The following is an 18,947-nucleotide window of genomic DNA, read 5'->3' as shown; positions in this document are numbered from 1 at the left end:
GTCCTAGCAGCCTTATCTGATGGAACTGGGCATTTGTTTAGTTAACCCACCAAAATCCAATCCTAAACTCTTCTCCATGGTAGTTGGGGAGGGCTTGGAATGCTTTGTCATATGCTGTTCACACTATTTCATTATTTATACTGTAACCTAAAATTAGAGAAGTCAATAGTTGAGACTGTGTGTCATTCAACACAGTTGCAAAATAAAACATTTCCTAACATCTTTGTCATATGTATATATCTTAAAGTTGCCTAGTTGTTTTTGAGACTCGAATGTAATACATTGATCATATTGAAAAAAGAACGGAATGGAATATACCCTGAATAGATAGATAATGTTGGTCTGTTGTTTAGTCTCATATCCCATGATACTTTCTTCCAGTAAGCATCAGCTTTAGCTTCAAGCAACTTTGAGCATGCTGGCTGGTTAGAAGTGGTTTTCCTCTAGACTGTTACTGCATATAAAGATAAAATAGATTTTATAAAAAGTGTGAGTGGAAGTTGTGGTCATAATGCTAGGGTGGATGTGAGTTAGTTCACTGTATGTATAGGATTGGTTAAAATCCCCACTGTGAATATTAGTTTTTATGGATCACACATGGTTTATTAGATTAGGTGAATACTTTTTGAAAGTCTTCCAAAATTTATATACAATTAAAAATTTAATCTGACAGCTCTTTGCCTCTATTTAAGTTTTTTTAATATTAATGTATAGCTGCAAAGTCATTCTAAATGAGGTTCACACTATGGTGTTAATTTATAATGACAAATGAAATTGTATGCAACTGCATCATTTGCAATCAATGGGAACCACTGTAATGCTTTTTGTCTTTTCTAGCACATCCTAATTTCTCCATCGCTGTAAAAAACAGGTTGTTAATCTTTCTGTGTGTCTTGTATACAGTAGTGTATACTTCTAGCACACAGGAATACTACAACACTAAGTGTACAGTTTTACTAATGTGCCTTTTTAAATTACAGGCTGCACTGCTGTATAGATGTATAGATAATTTGCTGGAAATCCATAAAAGGTCTGTGACCAAAATGGAAGATATAGTCAGAAAACCCACTATATGGCTGGTATTCGTACTTCTGCCAAATAATTAAGACCAGATTTTGAAACTGGTGTGTCATGGAAATGTATTACATCACACTACTACCACATGCGTGTCTTCAGAAATGCAATACTTTGGTTTTACGTTTAAGTCTGCTCATGGTTTTTCAAACTCAGTTTTCCAGACGTCTGGCCTTTATAGTTTGAACCTAAAGGGATTAGAAATGAACATTCCTTATGACATGTAAAATATTATTTTATGTTTTTTCAAGAAGTATTTTCTCCAAAATGACAATTTTCCAGAGTTCAAGTTTTTTTAAATTAGAAATGTCATGAAGAGATGTCAAGTGTGTAAAAACTCACTAAACGGATGGATTGCTAAAAAGAATCAAAACTACAATGTCATACTAAATGACACTTTATTAAAAAATTAAAATAAAGAATCATCCACGGTTGTTTTTTAGATGGATTTTATTTATGCTGCTGATAAACTATTAAAGATCATTTATAACATTTAACCTCCTAAGACCTGAGCTTTGGTCTGCCTTGCATTTGAGAGATCTTCCAGCTATTTGGAGTTAGGAAAAACCAATAAATATAATAATCAAATATTTTTCTTTGAACATGAAGCAGTGTAACTGTTCACATTTGTGTGCAACAGGTTCCAGATACACAGAAGTTTACTGAACATATGACGATGCCAACGGTCTAATGTATGATGGGGAAATGCCAGCTCCACCACATTTTGAACCAAAGACGATCATGAGACTATCATCTTGATTCCCATTGTGTTGCAATTAATCTAAAGTCTTACTTGTAAATTTGGTGCTTTCCTGGAAAACAACTACACATTTTAAAGCCCCTGGCATCCTGTTTACCATGTTCCTGTTTACATTTCAATCTCCGTAATAAGTTAATGAAGCAACTATAGTGTCTGACCAACCATACTGTCACGACTGTGTGGCCATTAAACGTTAACAAGTTGCATCAATGTTATGTCACACTACAAAAATACCCGCTTCCACTTACATTACAGTTAAAAACCACAGGAAGCAAGTTTGTCAAGGGTTAATTGGGTTAAAAAGGTGAATTCTTTTTTTAGTTTATATTTGTAGCTACTAACAAACTTGAGCTTGATGACTAAACCTCATCATCACAGAGCAGAATACCTGTTGGGTTAAGACTAAAAGTTCATTAAAAATACCATATTGAATATGATCATGAATGCAATGCATTTTTAACATAATTTAATTTAATATGCCCCTAAAGTAGTTGTTTAAACAAGACAAAAACCCCAATCACACAAGCGAGAGGGAAAAATATTGGTTCCAGACAATAAGGATTGAGGTTATAGACTGGTCAGCTCAATCCCATGATCTCTACCCCAGTGGGGTGACATTAAAAATGCAGTTTCTGAAGCAAAACCTAAAAATTTAAAGGAATTGTGGATTCTGGGCTGAAATACTGTTTCTATGTGCCAGAAGTTGAGACTCGATTTAACAAAGATATGCAGCAGTTATCAACAACGATTATGCAACTAAATATTAGTAAATTAATAATTTAAAATTAAGTTAAATCTTAAGAATGCTTTGTGCTTAATGCATTGATTTGCAATTGAATGTGTAATGTTTTTAATTCATTTGAAATAAGCCTAAAAAACATTTTTGCACTTATTTAATGTTTTTGATGAAGCACTGTAAATTCACTTTGTAATTTGCACTTTGTATTTTTGACCTAAGTAACACCCTGATAGGATTAAACCAATTATAAAGGGGCATGTTTTGCACTTACGTTAGCATTACAAAAAAAATCATGTTTTCTGCAGAATGTTTAGCCAGAATATTGTTCTCACAGTCTGTGCTGCACAGTGTCGACAGGGACAGCTGGACAAAACTGCACTGGAACAGGGCCACCTAGAAAAATGTAGTAATTACATTTTTTTAAATGTTTTTCACAGCAACTCTTATTGCTATTCTTTATAAGAAATTACCTGATCACTTCAGTAGGAAATGAACTCAAATCCACTTCCATATTGTTATGGCAATGGTAGGCTACATTCATTAAAGACACATGGAACATAAAGTTTTTTTACATCATCAGAGTAAATCATTCCCACAATATAGCACAAAATAGTGAAACACATACTAAATGAAAAAGCTTAAGATGGGGACAGCGTTAGATTATAAAGATATAGATATCAATATATGGACAGTTCTTACAGTGCCAAATCAAAAAATTGATAAAAAGTATACATTCGATCACATTTTTTATGTATATTACAAACTTACTAGTAGGTAAAACAACGCAAAAGTACTTTTACGAGTAACCTACACACAAGAATAAGATTATAAACTAGAACAAAACGTCTATTCATGTTGGTGAGAGCCTGAGGTACGTGCTTGGATCACTGGAAATAAACCCACTACCCGGATAACCATATATGGTCAGAAGGTGCGCGTTACCATGGATGTCAAGCCAGTGACAAAATCCCAAAGTTAAGAAAGGGGCGGGCGCTATTCATGAGTCATGACGTGTGCACGCTCTTTATAAAAGCACGCGACTGCTGGAAGATTTAACTGATAATCGCTCCACAGAGGAATACACCTAGCGATATATTTTTGCATCATAATCGGATTATTTGCTGTCACAGACGATGGAAAGCAGAATCACTATGCTTTGTGCACTTTTTCTTGCCTGCTTTGCTTTCGTTTACGGATCCCCAGGTAGGTTTTAAGCATTGATAAAGATGTAAACATATGTGAAGTTATTTCTTATAATATATGTATACTGCGAGTAAAATGTATTAGCCGTTTTGAAGTGTTTTGTAGTGAAGCACGAGATAATACTAATTTACGCATAACGCATCCAAGATTATTCATCCAGGATCACAGTCGAGCATTGTATTTAATGTATGGCAGTACAGTGATTTTATTTTCTCTAGTATAGTATAGTGTATATAGTGTAGCATATATGAACTTCATTGTTGTTTCTATTCTATGCTAATTAAAGATTGTGATACATAATTAAGCCACGTGATATATGTCACACTGTTGTGTACAGTATTAATGTGACTGATGTTTTCTGTCCTCAGCATCAGTACCAGTGCACGCACTTACCAAAGCCACATATGTATCCTGGACGTCTTACAATTTCAAGACTATTCTAACATGGGGGCCTAAACCTGTCAACTACACATATACTGTTGAATTTTATAACAAGTAAGGAGCTTTATTTTGTTTTACTTAAACAGTTTAATTAAATTAATTTACATCTTAAAATGTAAAAAATATTTCCTGTGAATATAATCAACATCTTTTTTTGTTTACTACAGATCTGGTATAAGCAGGCAGAGAAATCCCCATTGCATTAGAAGCACCGAAACTGAATGTGACCTGACCAACGAACTTGTACATTTAAAGGAAGATTATACTGCGGAAGTGCTCTCAGAACCCCTGCCTGGCATGAATGCTGACCACGAGGAGCTTCCCTTTACCAGATCAAAAATATTCTGCCCATATAATGACAGTGAGTGTCTTTACCCTGCATTCTCAAATCCATTGAAACAAACAAACTTTGCACTAATAATGATCTCATCCTGTAGCTTTGATTGGAAGACCTGACTTCAAGCTGATGATGAGTGCAGACAATAAGCTTATGCTCATCATATACGACCCAGTCACGGCTCTGGTCAAAAATAACAAACCTCAAAACATCCGTGACATCTTTAAGAAAAGTCTCAAATACAAGATTACGTACAACAAAGCTGGAAGCACTGGAAAAGGGAGTATCAGATTACCAGCAAGCATACTAATGAAAAAATTCCCCCAAAATTCTAATTCTCATGTGGCTTCATTTGTTTACAGAAAATAGAAACGGTGAATGAAAATAAAGTGGATTTGAGTAAACTGAAATTAGATGAAGATCAGAGTTACTGCTTCAGTGTGGCGGCATACATCCCCTCTAGGAAAGGAAACAAGAGAGTTGGGGAATGGAGCCTTCCCAAATGCTCATCACAAGAGAACAAGTCCATTTTTGAAGGTAAAAGATTTATACTTAAATGCATTAACATTTTTATTCAAAACGACTTACAAGAAAAAACAGCATTGCGATTTGTCAAGGAAAAGCAGTAACATAAGAAGTCCCTTACAGTTTACAAAGTTTTCACTAATCATTAGAAAACACAACCTGTATAGACAGACTAAAGGCTGGATTGCACTACACAATTTAAACTTTTTAACATTAACCTTTAACAATTTAACATCTGCCCAGATTTGTAGCTGGGGTGTGATGGGGCGTATAAGTGCATATTTATATTTTAAGACTTGAGTTTTGGAGTAAACACTAAAATATTTCCTCAGATATCTGGCTAACCATTAGACCAAGCATGCAGGGTCCCAAAAGAATTGGAAAAAAATGTCAGTGCATGTATTTTCATAAAAGTATGTTATGTTTAATGTGTAATCTTTATGCTTTTCAGCAGTAGTCATTTTCACAGGCAAGTGTGTGTTGCTTGGTATTTTAAAGTGTTCAGATTTTGAAAGTCATGTAGTGTAATTCAGCCTTTCCTTAAACAGTCATTTAGTTGTCTGAAACATTTTTTAAAAATAAGATTTGGTTTTCTAGAACTGTAGTGTTTTGGAAAACAGGGTGGTTGTTATGTGTAAAGAGGCCAGATCAGGGGTGGTTAACAGTAGTAGGAGGGATGACCTACCATTAGTCAGATGCTGACCAGGAAAGCACAGCTGAGCTGAAATGTGACTCCCTTTAGTTGTGTGGGAACTTATGCACCTGGAAAACATTTCATATGAACTCGCATTAACACTACAAATGTTATTTAAGCTGGATAGAACAGAGCAACTTATCCTAAATTTATTGATAGCTTTTCTTTGTGTAGCAAATGCTGTTTATTTTTTTAAATTGCATACTGCATAACTTAAGCATATTTTATAACGTAATATTGACATTTAAGTAACATTATATCATTCTTTCTTTTCTAGAGTATGGATTGGCTGTGCTTGGCGGAGCAGCTGTTGGTATCCTGCTTTTGGTTATTGCTTTAATAGTTTTGATTGTGCTGTGCTGCAAAAGACTGCAAAGACCAGCAGCGAAGGAAATCATCACAGTCTACACTCTGACCTAGAGGATTATAACATGACATTGACCTCAGAAAGGGACATGCAGCTGGACTGTAAACCCTTTTTTTTGCTGGGATGGATAGTTTCTGTGTATTTTTAACACATCTGGAGCATTAGACTTGTTTCTGTGAAACACTACATATGTACATATCGGACTTTAAGTACCATTTAACATGCAACTATTTATTTTCGTCATTAGCTTCTATATGTATATAAAGTTTTATATGTATAGAAGAAACTATTTAATGTTCTGAATATCTATATTTTTAAGCATAAATTATAGTTTCTGTGAGTTTACAAATAAATAAATTATTATATTTTTCATGGTTTCATTTTTGGTTTTGTACCTTGATTCCCTTTTTGTATAAATTTAGGGATTTACTCGGATTGTGCAACAAAAAGGGCATTACAAGTCCTGTGGTCTCCCTCACCTCAGTAGCTCACCCTTGTGGTTAAGACAACGTACTGCACATAATTTAAAGGGATAGTTCACCCAAAAATAAAAGTTAATTTTTTTTACCCCTATGTTGTAAAAAACCTGTACAAATGTTTTTAGTCTGATCGATACGAAGGAAGATATTTTGAGAGATGTTTGTAACCAAACCGACCTTGAGCCTCATTCACTTCCATACTAGGAGAAAACCAGGATCAGATGATTGTTGATCCAAGATCACATCTTACTATAGGCTTGTTCGACTTAATTTTGTCAGTTCTTGCAGCACCGCATGAAGTCGAACAAGACTTTTGTGAAATCACTGCGTCTCTCTAATGACAGGGAGGGTTTGACTGAGGGGTGGGGCTTAGCTAGGAAACCCCTCCCATAAGCTTTTACATAATTCGAACACTTGAGAAAATAATACTATGGAAGTGAATGGGGCTCATGAAGTGTTTGGTTACAAATATGCCTAAAAATATCTTCCTTTGTGTTGATAAGAACAAAGAAATTGTAATATTTTACAGTAAATGAAAGAATTTTCATTTTTGGGTGAACTATTCCTTTTAAATTTGATTAAATTCAAACAATTGTGCATACGGTTTGTCATAAGATTGCATGTAGTGTATTTTAAAATAAATATCACACAATACAAAATTTCAATGCAGGTTTTATAATTCTGCAAATTTGTAAAATTAGAGAATTTATCTGCTTTTGTAAGGCACTACGTATGTACATACAGTATATTAATATAAATATTTAGTTTACAGTCTTTTTTTAGGCTTATTTATCTCATAAAATTACTTTTACATGAAATAAATAGGTAAAGACAGCTAGTTACAATTAAATAATACAGTTTTCATGTAGTTAAATACACATGGCATGCAGCGGTATGGACAAAAAAGAATAATAAAAAAACTTAAGTGACCCCAGTCCTTTCAATATTCCAGTTCATGTCTCCATATTTCAAATCAAGGACCAGTAAAAACACTACCTTTAGATTACAAATGCTTGATTCTTAAAAAAAAAGATATCAAACCCAAATTTCTTCCTTACAAACATCATTTTAGATAATGAACCTCTCCCTGAGAGATAATTTATCGACAAGAGTTACAATTGTTTCCCTCAAATGAGGAAAAGCAGTTATATATGAACAATTATGTTTTATATAGAGAGTTAAGAAACTTGCCTTGTGCAGACTGATATTGCTTCAGGTCCAAACATGTGATATAGGCCTTTCATATTCATGAAACACTAGTGTAAATCACCGGTAAAATCGTTCTTACATAAATCACATTCATACAACAACTAACGTGCATAATTTCACATAGAATGTACAGAGAAATGTTATCACGAATAAGGCCTTATTTCATTATTATGAGCCAAACTCCACTGTGTCCTTTGTTATGTTTTTAAACTCATAGTTGCCTCTTCCATCCATCTGCAAGTAATACTAAAAAAAACAAAAAAGGTTTTTTTCAAATTCACAAGTTGCTTAAGTCACAAAATTTTTGAAAACTTTATAATGAAAGATGAAATCAGAGTTTTACCTCATGGTGTTTCCATAGTGATTTCCTATGGGAGACTGTGAACAGCGTGATGCCAACCTAAACAGATGCAACAGACACATCCAGCTGAGCTTAAACAACACTAGTTTCTTCAGTAAACACCCACAGCATGTTAGCAATCCAGTGGTATGCATTATTTTCTTAGATTTGTTCTTTCACATAATTGCAATTATTATCATGGACATATCATGAAATTCTGACTTTTTCCATGTTTAAGTGCTCTTTCAGTGCTTCTATCAACCTAGAAAATGTGAAAAAGATCACCCCAGTAACACAGCACAAGCATGTAAAAATATAGGTCATTACAATTTGGCTCCCTTGTGATGTCAGAAGGGGATAATACCGCCCCTTAATCTGCACTATCCATCCAAGGCACTGCACTATCCAACCTGCATTCTGACTTGTTAACCCTGTTTAAGAGTTGGATTCCTCGTGCTAAACATAGTTACACATGACAGAGTATTTGCACTTCATCAGGGTTCGCACAAGTTTCTGAAAGTTTTTTTCGATCATGAAAGATTCATACATAGCATTCTTGCTTTATGGGCAATTTCAGTTCAGGAAGTCCTTATATGGGCACTTTAACTGGAATAGGGCACGCACACACCAACCAAGAGCTGACATGAAATCAATGTCACTAAAGAAGTGTGTTATTGTTTGTAAGGGAAATAAAAGCTTGTTTAGCTTTCCAAAGAACTCAGCCTTTTGGAAACAACGGATATAGTTTGTTTATTCGATGTAGCAGCGAAGTTGTGCATGTGTGTTTGTTTAATGCTGGATTTTGTTGAAATGAGACCATGAGTGTCAGGCGGTAAGTAAATCTGCATCAAATGTCTCTGTTTTGTAGGCAATTGGTGCGTATGTGCATACAATGTAAACGACACAAACATAGTGAATCATTAAGTTTTCAAGGGATAGTGTGATGATGTCTTGTGTGTGTTGCTTGCTAGTGACTCACTCCACCCGCTGTATGCCTCCAGGAGCTCAGGCTTATTCGGAAAGAATCGGTACAGCTGATCTGTCTTTTATAAATCTGATAAAACTAAATATTCTTTATATATACACATTACGGAGGATGTAATACTGCTCTATAGGTACTCAAGATTACCATGAGATAAGCAGAAACAGCATGCGTTATGTGAGCTATAGGAAGTTACCTTTCGGCAGTGGCTGTAGATGAAGTCCTCTACATCAACGCTCACAGCACTGGTGCACTCATCCAGAATGGCAAACTGTGGCTTGTGGTAAAACAAACGGGCCATCTGTATAATTACATAAAGAAAGCATCTAATGATTCACCATTTTTAACCTATTACAGCTTAGGATATGATGACAATGCAGAGCACATTAACGTCTGAATTAAAGGGATAGTTGAAAATTCTGTCATCATTTCCTCACCATCATGTTGTTCAAAACATGTATGCATTTCTTTATTTTGTTAAACATTACAAAAGATACTATGATAAATGATGGTAACCACACAGTTTTCGTACCCATTGACTTCTATAGTAGGATAAACAAAGCTATGGAAGTCAGTGGGTACCTTCAACTTACTATCTTTCATCAAAATATCTTTATTTGTGTTTAACAGAAGAAAGAAACTCCTACAGGTTTAGAACGACATGAGGGTGAGTACATTTTTGGGGTAAACTATCCGTTTAACCTAAATAGAGCAATGCGTCCGAGCTTACAGCCATCCTCTGCTTCTCTCCTCCACTGAGGACATCCATCCAGTCTTGCACACTCTCCCAGCTGCCCTCTCTGTCTAGGATATGTCCTAGCTGGACATTGTCCAGGTATTCCCTCAGCACCTGACCAAATAATACATATATTAACAGTTACTTCTATATGCATCTCATACTAACAATATAAATTCAATTACTAAGGCTAAAGTATTCTGAACTGTGGGAATTGTTGTGGTTATAAATGCTGCATTTAATTCAAATTTGGTTATCCAACCATAAAGGAATTATTTTGCCTGACACTTGAAAAATGGTGCAAAAAGAAATGAACAGATGTTTAACAGATGCTTGGTTGTCAACAAGAACGTTTACTAGCAAGCAAATTAAAAAGGATGGAATGCAATGCTAGCATTTGTTCTGCAGATGTTAAAGTATCCACAGTAAAGCTTTTTACCAATTTTTGTTTTACCACCTGTCTCTGCAAACAGTTTTTATCTTTACGTAATGGAGAAACTTTGCCTTATTTATGCATTTTATTTGTCACCCTGACTCACATCCACATATCTGAAAAATGGGAGTTGTGGGTTTGTTTTCTAATTCTTAGTTTAGAAACTTTTTAAGGGGAATGGAAAACAACAGAATAGCATCAAGGTATCGATATACATATAATGATCCTGGTTTCTATAATAAATACCTGATCAGAAGTTCCTTTCTTCTTTTGATCTTCGTGTGTGTCAGGATAAATCACCTGATCTCTAAGAGAACCCAGGGTCATGTAAGGCCTCTGAAGGAAAAATCACATAAATATGAACCTCTATAGCACATTGTAACATGTTTACATAAAAAAATTAGGACCTTAGTGAAAAGAGGCTTTCAGCTCACCGCACCTGAGGAACGTAGAACAGCTTTCCTCTCTCTGGTTTCGTGAGGCGACCTCCATACAGAGGCCACAGCTGGAAAGCAAAGAAACATTGTCAACAAATAAAAGGCACTGAGGCTATTGAAGTTCATACAGATCTGGTAAAACACATTTCTAACCTCTCCAAGTACTCGAAAAAGGGAACTCTTCCCACAGCCATTTGGACCACAGACCAACACATTTGTCCCTGATGACACCTAGAAAGAGATGAAAGAAAAGAAGATACAAAACCAAAGTCAATCTGCTTTAAAATAACATACAAATTAGGATTAAAAATTTTTACTTTTAGATACACTAACCTCAAAGGATAAATCCCGGATTAGTATGTCTCCATTTGGTGTGGCTAAAGGTATGTGTTCAAACCTGGTAAAATACAGAGGACATGCTCTGGATGAGGCACACGTTTAATATTTCAATGTTGCTTTCTGGAACATCAAATGCGAAACATCAATTAAGAAACATACAAAAAAACAGTAAAAACTAAAAGTAATGCATACAATTATTTAACCAATATTTGAACAAAACTTTTTAAATTTAATATTATTTATTATGAATAAACTATACATTGTAAACATATGTGACATACTGATACTGATACATATGTCACATACTGAACATATGTGACATACTGATACATGAAGATCATTACTTTCCAAGAACTGCAGACTTACAGTAGACAGAAAGATCATTTCATCAGATTACTTACTTTATAACGTTGTCAGCTATTATGACTTCACCTGTCCCTGGTATTAGAGGGACATTTTGGATTGTAGTGTCTGCAAAACAAAACCATAAATCAAAAATAATACAAATAATACAGACATTAAAGTACCATTTTTAGTGGAATAAGTATATAAAATTGCATTTAAACTAAACAGTTAAACATAAATGCAAGCTAGTTCAGACCTTTGGCTCGTTCTGAGACCATAGTCCGCTCATATCTGCCTGAATTCAGCTCTTTGAGAACTTCTTGAATCTCTGTGATTCGTGCAGTGAACCTAATAAATCATCAATATAGTGTCAGACCCCCAGAGAAACAAACATATGCTCATGAACAATATGAAAGTCACATAGCAAAGGAGGAGGCGAAGAAAAAACATCGAAAACAGTCACCCGGACAATCTGGTCATATCTCTGCCTGCCAGGACGATTCTTCCCAGGGCCTGTGCCAAACTCATCAACATCCGTCCGCTCTGGTAATAATCCTGGACCACAGGAACAAACACAGAGAAACTTTTGTCTTCTATGTAAACACATAAATCCTTAATAACCTAATAAACCAATTTTATGAAGACAATGACGAACAATTAATCAAAGAGAGTTCAAAGATGAACAATTATAAGTGAAACATTATCTGTTTGTTCTCTCACACAAGATTTGCATAGCAAACCACAACTGAATCACTGTAAACTCCTCTTACAAATATCTAGATATTCAGTCAAGCTCTGTTCCAAAACCTAGTGAGCTGTCCATGAATGCAGCATTTTAATGCATCAAAGGCAGGTCAGTTGTGAACCAGTCTGTGAAAACCCAGGGCAAATTTTTTGCTGTGATTTGGTATTTTCCACATAAACTCATCCTACATAATAAAAAAATATAACCTTGATATCTTTAATGTTGACTGAGTAAGAAAATGTAAAAGATTGAAATTAAAGGGAAATCAATACATGTAGCCTTTGCAGAGAAGCAATTCTGAGAAATTCTTATGATAAGCTTAGTAAAAAATACAGGTACAAAAAGCAGTGATAAAATTTACCACAGTATTTTTTGTGTTAATAGTTTATGCTTAAGTAAAATATCTTCTTGTCTTCTCATGTCCCATGCAGATAATATTTGCATGATGCTTTGATTGGGTGCCTGCCTATATGCTGTAGATTTAAACCAGCTAGGTATGCGCTAGGCTTTCAAATTAAGCTTTGCTCACAATTTTAAATATCCATCACTTGGCTTGTAATTATGGAGGACCACAAGAGTCATGCAAAATGTAATAAAGAACTTCAATATTTAATAACTACCTGGACAATAAAAATAGCAATTAATAGATTTGTTTAAAAATTCATTAATTAATCTATAAATAAATAGACAAAGTTATAAAAAAACATTATGTAAGATTTTATTAGGCAATAAAAAGTGAGATTATAAAAATAACGTTGAAATGAAATATTAATCCATTAATAAATAGTTCAAATTAATATAACAATTTATAAAAACAACATAAAATACTCAATAAGTTCATCATTTTAAATTGCATTTATAAATTCTTAATTAAATAATGGAATTTCAAAATGTATTTCAAAAAGCGATTTAAAAAGAGAAATAAATAACTGGATTTATAAATTGAATTACAAATACAGGTTTAAATTAGGCATTTAAAAGGGCATTTCCGTTTAACTTTTCTGTTTTCATTTTCCCAATGATTCTCCTTATTCTCCTTATTATTATTTCGCTATTGGATTTGCTTTTCGTTTTAGCCTCTCTATTTAGCTTTTCCGTGACTCTTTGGGTCCTTGCAAATGGTCAAATGAGAAATGCAAATTAGCTATGGCCAGGAGGATGTAACAAGCTCGCTGATTGGCTCTGATTGTACGTCATGCGCAGATTTATAGATCTCAGATGAGGACCCAAAGAGTCACGGAAAAGCTAAATAGAGAGGCTAAAACGAAAAGGCAAATCCAATAGCGAAAAGAATAAGGAGAACCAACGGGGAAATGAAAACAGAAAAGTCAAACGGAAATGCCCTTTTAAATGCCTAATTTAAACCTGTATTTGTAATTCAATTTATAAATCCAGTTATTTATTTATCTTTTTAAATCGCTTTTTGAAATACAATTTGAAATTCCATTATTTAATTAAGAATTTATAAATGCAATTTAAAATGATGAACTTATTGAGTATTTTATGTTGTTTTTATAAATTGTTATATTAATTTGAATTATTTATTAATGGATTAATATTTCATTTCTATGTTATTTTTATAATCTCATTTTTTATTGCCTAATAAAATGTTACATAATGATTTTTTTTGTAACTTTGTCTATTTATTTATAGATTAATTAATGAATTTTTAAACAAATCTATGAATTGCTATTTTTATTGTCCAGGTAGTTATTAAAAATTGAAGTTCTTTATTACATTTTGCATGACTCTTGTGGTCCTCCATATGTAATGCCTTACCTCGAGCCGTTCAGAATATGTGCTGGTAAGATGCCGCTTGTTTGTGACGTTCAGGAACGGCCGGCTAATAGCCAGATAGCCCACCGCCATTGCTATGTCTGGAGGGGTTTTTTATGCATCATATCAATCTCAATTTAAACTAGAAAGTAAATAAGTAAATGTGATCCTGGACCATAAACCAGTTATAAGGGTCAATTTTCTGAAATTGAGATTTATACATAATTTCCATTGATGTATGGTTTGCTATATAGGACAATATTTGAAAAATTGAGGGTGCAAAATCCTAAATATTAAGAAAATCTGCAAATAAAGTCCTTAGCAATGCATATTAGTAATGATACAAAATTGTTTTATATATTTAAGGTAGGAAATTTGCAAAATATCTCCATGGATTATGATCTTCACTTAATAATATCATAATGATTTTTGGCATTAAAAAATGCATAATTTTTACCCACACAATGTATTGTTGGCTATTGCTACAAATATACCCGTGTGACTTATGATTGGTTTTATGGTCCAGGGTCACAAACGTATTACATGGATTCTGCTGCCATCTAGCAGGCAATATCTACTCACATTTGGCTATGATGCTGTCCATGACACCCATTGTGAAACGGAAGTGTATGAAACGACTCAAGTGGTCAACCTATAAAACAACAAGTCCCGTTGAAAGCTTCACTCATTAAGTATGTGAATTAATTAATAAATAATAATTTTCCTTACAAGTTTCTGAAAGATTCCATTTAGGGTTTGCTTTTCTCTCCTGCTCCCATTGTAGAATGCAATCTCCTCACTGAAACGACATGTACAATATTTAAGTTTGTCATTCTTGAAATGACTCAAGAACACAGGCGACCAGGCAAAGGGAAAGATACCAACAAATACCTGTTAGTGATGAGCCTTGAGTTGATGTATCTGTACTCCCCCTCGTACCGCTGCTCGGTCACCGTCATCTTGCCAATCGGCCTGCGCAGTCTCGTCAGGAGCAGACTGGACAAAACCAGATAGCCCAGTAAACTGGCAGGACCCTAGAGAGGCACAGGCAGATGTTGCAACTTAACACAGTGGAAGCGGAGAAACTGAAATATTTACCGAGTTCTTTAATAGGGAACACTTACAAGAGCACCTATGGATGTGTTCAGTCTAAAGACGTATATCAATATGTCTAGTAAAGGCTGCAGAAAAAAACGTATATATTAAATATTCATAACCATAAAAATAAAAATCAATATGATAGGACATGTAAGTATGATTGGTGCTTCTGTTACCTTGCTGATGTTGGAATAGAGATCTACCACACTGTTACAAAACTTCTCCACATCTGTAGTTATCAGCTGGTCAGGGTTGGCAATGCGGTTATCCAGATTGCCAATTTGGTAATATGTAAATCCCCTGTTGTAAGATACAGTACAGCCGTGCAATAAACATCACTAAATGCATTAGAAAAAGGCTTAGTATAAGCGTAATAAATACAACTTACGTCAAATAGTCATTGTAAAGTTGACTTGTAAGTCTCACTCTAAAGCAAAGCTTCAGCTCATTGAGTCCCAGCTTTAATAAGTTATTTACTAGTGATATCTGTTAAATAGAAACACATAAAAACCATGAAAGTATGCACAAAACATTACAGTACTAAGGAAAAAGTCAGCTATGATGTATTTATTTATGCTGTCAGTAAAAGTGTTCAATAACAGGTTATATGGTCATAATACTGTACTGTATGTTGACTTGCTCCATATGAAACCAAACAGTGTTAATTGCATGACTGTGTGTAAATCAATCAATTTCTATATGTAGAAAGATTTTAAATCAACAACAAATTTACAAAGTATACACTGTAAAAAAAATACTTTGCTGCCTTAAAATTTTTTGTTAAATCAACTCAGATTTACAAGTCATGTCAACAGAGATGAGTTGTCACAACTTATAAAATATTTCATAAGTTATAACAACTCAGCTGTAGTTATAACAACTCATCTCTAGTCAAGATAAATAATAGTAAAGGGCTCATTATAGTCGTGCGTAGGTCCTACGGCGTAGAAGTGACGGCATTGGTTCCGCGTCGGTTTTCATTTATACTTTTGCGTCGTCGTCCGCGTCGACGTGCAAACACACGCGCAGACCGCTGTTAGGCAGTAACCACGCGTGTAACCACAATAGCAGAACATCAAAGAAGAAGAAGCTTAGCAAGTTAACCCACAAACGAAGAAGAAACAGCAACTTGTTGTGTATAATTTGAGAAGACCAGCAATGATGGAAGTAAAAAAAAAAAACTTTTGATGCAGTTTGAGTTAAATCACTCCTCAACTTGTCTCATCTTTGTTTTCACCATCACAAACAGAAATACCTATGACGCAGTTTTTTTTACCTGACGGGAGGGGGGGGGTGGTTCTGGTGGACCAATCACAGTGCTTGCGGTCCGTGTAGATCTGACACGCCGTTAAAATTTTTGCGAGGTGCACGTCAGGCTATGCAGAGCTACGCACAGGCTACGGATAGCCGCACGACTATAATTCGGGCTTAAGTTGAAATGACTTGTAAATCCGAGTTGATTCAACAAAAAAATTTAAGGCAGCAAAGTATTTTTTACAGTGTATCTTTATTGCTTAAAGATATTTATTAATATGAAATATAAACTGTTGATACACCAGACCTGTAAATACTGGTCAAGTAATTTAACCCAGTAACTCCAAAGTTAAGTCCACTTACAAAAGGCATGACCGTCATAAAGTTGACCAAGTATCTTTTGAAAGCATTTGTCGACCGTCCAATGATTGCACTGCAATACACACACACACACACACACACACACACACACACACACACACACACACACACACACACACACACACACACACACACACACACACACACACACACACACACACACACACACACACACACACACACACACACACACATATAACAGTCTTTATGTTCTTTTAGTCTAAAGGACTTACAAGAAAAACAGGACAGACGACCTTTAAGTGATCAAGCATGTTTTACAGGCACCGACACCCAGAAGTAGAAACTGCACCACCAAGAAACACACTGGACTACAAATTCAAACAGCGTTAAATCTAAGACATGTAACTTATATAAAAATGGATCATAATTTGAGATAACATCAATATTTATATAAAATATGCCCCCCCCCAAAAAAGGGAAAATGTGAGATAACGGGGGGTTGTTACAGTCAAAACTACACGTGTTCAAGGATGTATCATCTTGCATACCTCTCTATCATTGTCCCATTATGGATGATCCAGACATCGCAGTAGGTTCGAGCCATGAGCATGATTGCAATCATTAGCAAATACCCTGACTGTAATCACAAAACATCCACACATATAACAAAAGCTGTCACAGAGACTTTTATTCATCATCTAGCCAGATTGACAAAGCACTTACTTCTTTGCAAAAGGTCTCTGGCACCAGGATTTTCATGATATGACGCATGCGGCTGAAAAACACCTTGTCCACTGCAGCCTTGTCTGTTTTTCCATCTTTCTGAAAATGTAATGGGACTGGTTTAGTTTACACTAGTATTAAACAATTATTTTCCCACGTACAGTAGGGATGTTGCTTAGACTCAGATTGACACTTAAAGTACAGGTTAGAAAATACTTACATCTTTGTCAAACAGTGGTTTTGTTCCCTGACTCTCTCTATAAATAAACACGTGGGTAAAAAATGAGAAGTTTCAATGTTATTTCAATCTCATTACAAAAAGCATTTAATTACGTGCATAAATGAATAATCCACCATCCATGCGACCCATGCAATGATGTCTCAAGGTGGAATAGGTTAAATCTGTCACCGGATAAATAAATGGCATCAGACATAAGCTGGTCTTACCCTGTATTTTTCGCAGACAGTCTCTGTTTTATAATGTACGCGGCGAACAGCACTGCACCTGCGATTGAGGAATTACCGGCTGTCAGATACTTACTAACAGCCGCCATGTTCACTGTGAAACCAGGAAGCGACGGCAGGCAATGACGGACCCACGCTAAGCTTTTTTAAAACGAGACTTTCACCATGAAGCTTCTATAGGTAGTCGTGCATAAGGATACACAATGACACAGGCATATTCACATACAATGCTACGCACACACCTTAAGAACATGACACATGCGGATGTACATATGCGCGTGTAATGCTACAATCAGCCACAAGGCGTCGTCAAGGTCATGCTATTGTTCCAATACCGTCCTTAAATATTTGCAGATTTTATGTTGCGATAGAAAAATCACAAACAACAAAAAATAAATGGCGGGACAAATGAAAAATAAAAAAAGGGTTTATTTTAAATATTGGTCTATAATAAGAATAAAAACTGGAGATATGTTTTAGTTGATGATAATAAATAAACGTAAATCAGAAGCAAAAGCCTTATGTTTATATTTAAGGTATAGTGCTTTCTGCATGTGTGTTTAACCCATCATACAAATAAAATTGATGACATAATCTTTATGATTAAGCAATCAGCTAATATTTTCTATTTACTGTATTTTGGTGCAATTGTTGTAGTAATGTATTATTTTCTTTTGTTTTAACTGCAATGATTTAGGCTTGCAATCTTGTGAAAATCTTGTTAAACCAGTGATTTATTAATCAAGATGAGGTTTTTAGATCACAAGCTTTATATTAAAAATCCAAGTCCACATTCCTTAGTGATGTCATAAAATCCACATCTCTGTGGCAAAGTCTCCAAGTCTTACTTTATGATCCCATAATTCATATATAACCATACGTAACAGCTAAATACTATATACGCTGGACAAATAAATCGATGTAATTGTGCCTCTGACCTAATAAAAAATATTACTACAAAGATCAGTAATGATGTTGTACACTTTATTTAAATCACTGTGCTTTAATCCCACAGCAGCACGCATGCTATTTTGACGAGGAAAACAAGCGGATGGTGTTGCCGGACTACGCCAGCCAATAGGAAGTTAGCAGTGAGGTCACGTG

The 18,947-nt window shown here is 34.9% G+C and overlaps 2 protein-coding genes across 2 annotated transcripts; one reads left to right on the top strand and one right to left on the bottom strand.

Annotated features, from left to right (window-relative positions):
• The first annotated feature begins 3,607 nt into the window (after positions 1–3,607).
• Positions 3,608–6,510, top strand: f3b (coagulation factor III, tissue factor b). Its single transcript, XM_065276099.1, has 6 exons — positions 3,608–3,776; positions 4,145–4,271; positions 4,385–4,578; positions 4,655–4,833; positions 4,917–5,091; positions 6,051–6,510. The coding sequence occupies exons 1-6, from the start codon at positions 3,707–3,709 to the stop codon at positions 6,191–6,193; spliced, it is 888 nt and encodes a 295-aa protein (XP_065132171.1). The 5' UTR covers positions 3,608–3,706; the 3' UTR covers positions 6,194–6,510.
• A 763-nt stretch (positions 6,511–7,273) lies between these two features.
• abcd3b (ATP-binding cassette, sub-family D (ALD), member 3b) lies at positions 7,274–18,123 on the bottom strand. Its single transcript, XM_065276098.1, has 23 exons — positions 17,826–18,123; positions 17,599–17,635; positions 17,379–17,477; positions 17,204–17,292; positions 16,677–16,746; positions 15,448–15,545; positions 15,236–15,359; positions 15,086–15,142; positions 14,853–14,995; positions 14,691–14,760; positions 14,544–14,613; positions 13,965–14,062; positions 11,904–11,995; positions 11,697–11,788; positions 11,497–11,566; positions 11,090–11,153; positions 10,910–10,987; positions 10,759–10,824; positions 10,566–10,655; positions 9,881–10,000; positions 9,347–9,451; positions 8,172–8,228; positions 7,274–8,074 (listed from the first exon to the last, which is right to left on the bottom strand). Exons 1-23 carry the CDS (start codon positions 17,930–17,932, stop codon positions 7,997–7,999), a joined length of 1,974 nt encoding a protein of 657 aa, XP_065132170.1. The 5' UTR covers positions 17,933–18,123; the 3' UTR covers positions 7,274–7,996.
• Positions 18,124–18,947: the final 824 nt, after the last annotated feature.

Source organism: Paramisgurnus dabryanus, chromosome 6 (genome assembly GCF_030506205.2).
Source record: "Paramisgurnus dabryanus chromosome 6, PD_genome_1.1, whole genome shotgun sequence".
Classification (NCBI taxonomy): domain Eukaryota; kingdom Metazoa; phylum Chordata; class Actinopteri; order Cypriniformes; family Cobitidae; genus Paramisgurnus; species Paramisgurnus dabryanus.
Note: the sequence above shows the minus strand (reverse complement) of the source record. Positions and strands in the feature narration are given on the sequence as shown.

Bases quoted from the DNA above. Each gene is read 5' to 3' on its own strand.
- f3b (XM_065276099.1), top strand. From the start codon at position 3,707: ATGGAAAGCAGAATCACTATGCTTTGTGCACTTTTTCTTGCCTGCTTT. The intron at 4,834-4,916 runs GGGAGTATCAGA...ATTTGTTTACAG, and splicing joins AAGCTGGAAGCACTGGAAAA to AAAATAGAAACGGTGAATGA. The intron at 5,092-6,050 runs GTAAAAGATTTA...TTTCTTTTCTAG, and splicing joins GAACAAGTCCATTTTTGAAG to AGTATGGATTGGCTGTGCTT.
- abcd3b (XM_065276098.1), bottom strand. From the start codon at position 17,932: ATGGCGGCTGTTAGTAAGTATCTGACAGCCGGTAATTCCTCAATCGCA. The intron at 10,001-10,565 runs GTATTTATTATA...TTATTTGGTCAG, and splicing joins AGAAAGGAACTTCTGATCAG to GTGCTGAGGGAATACCTGGA. The intron at 9,452-9,880 runs GTAAGCTCGGAC...GTAATTATACAG, and splicing joins GAGAGAAGCAGAGGATGGCT to ATGGCCCGTTTGTTTTACCA.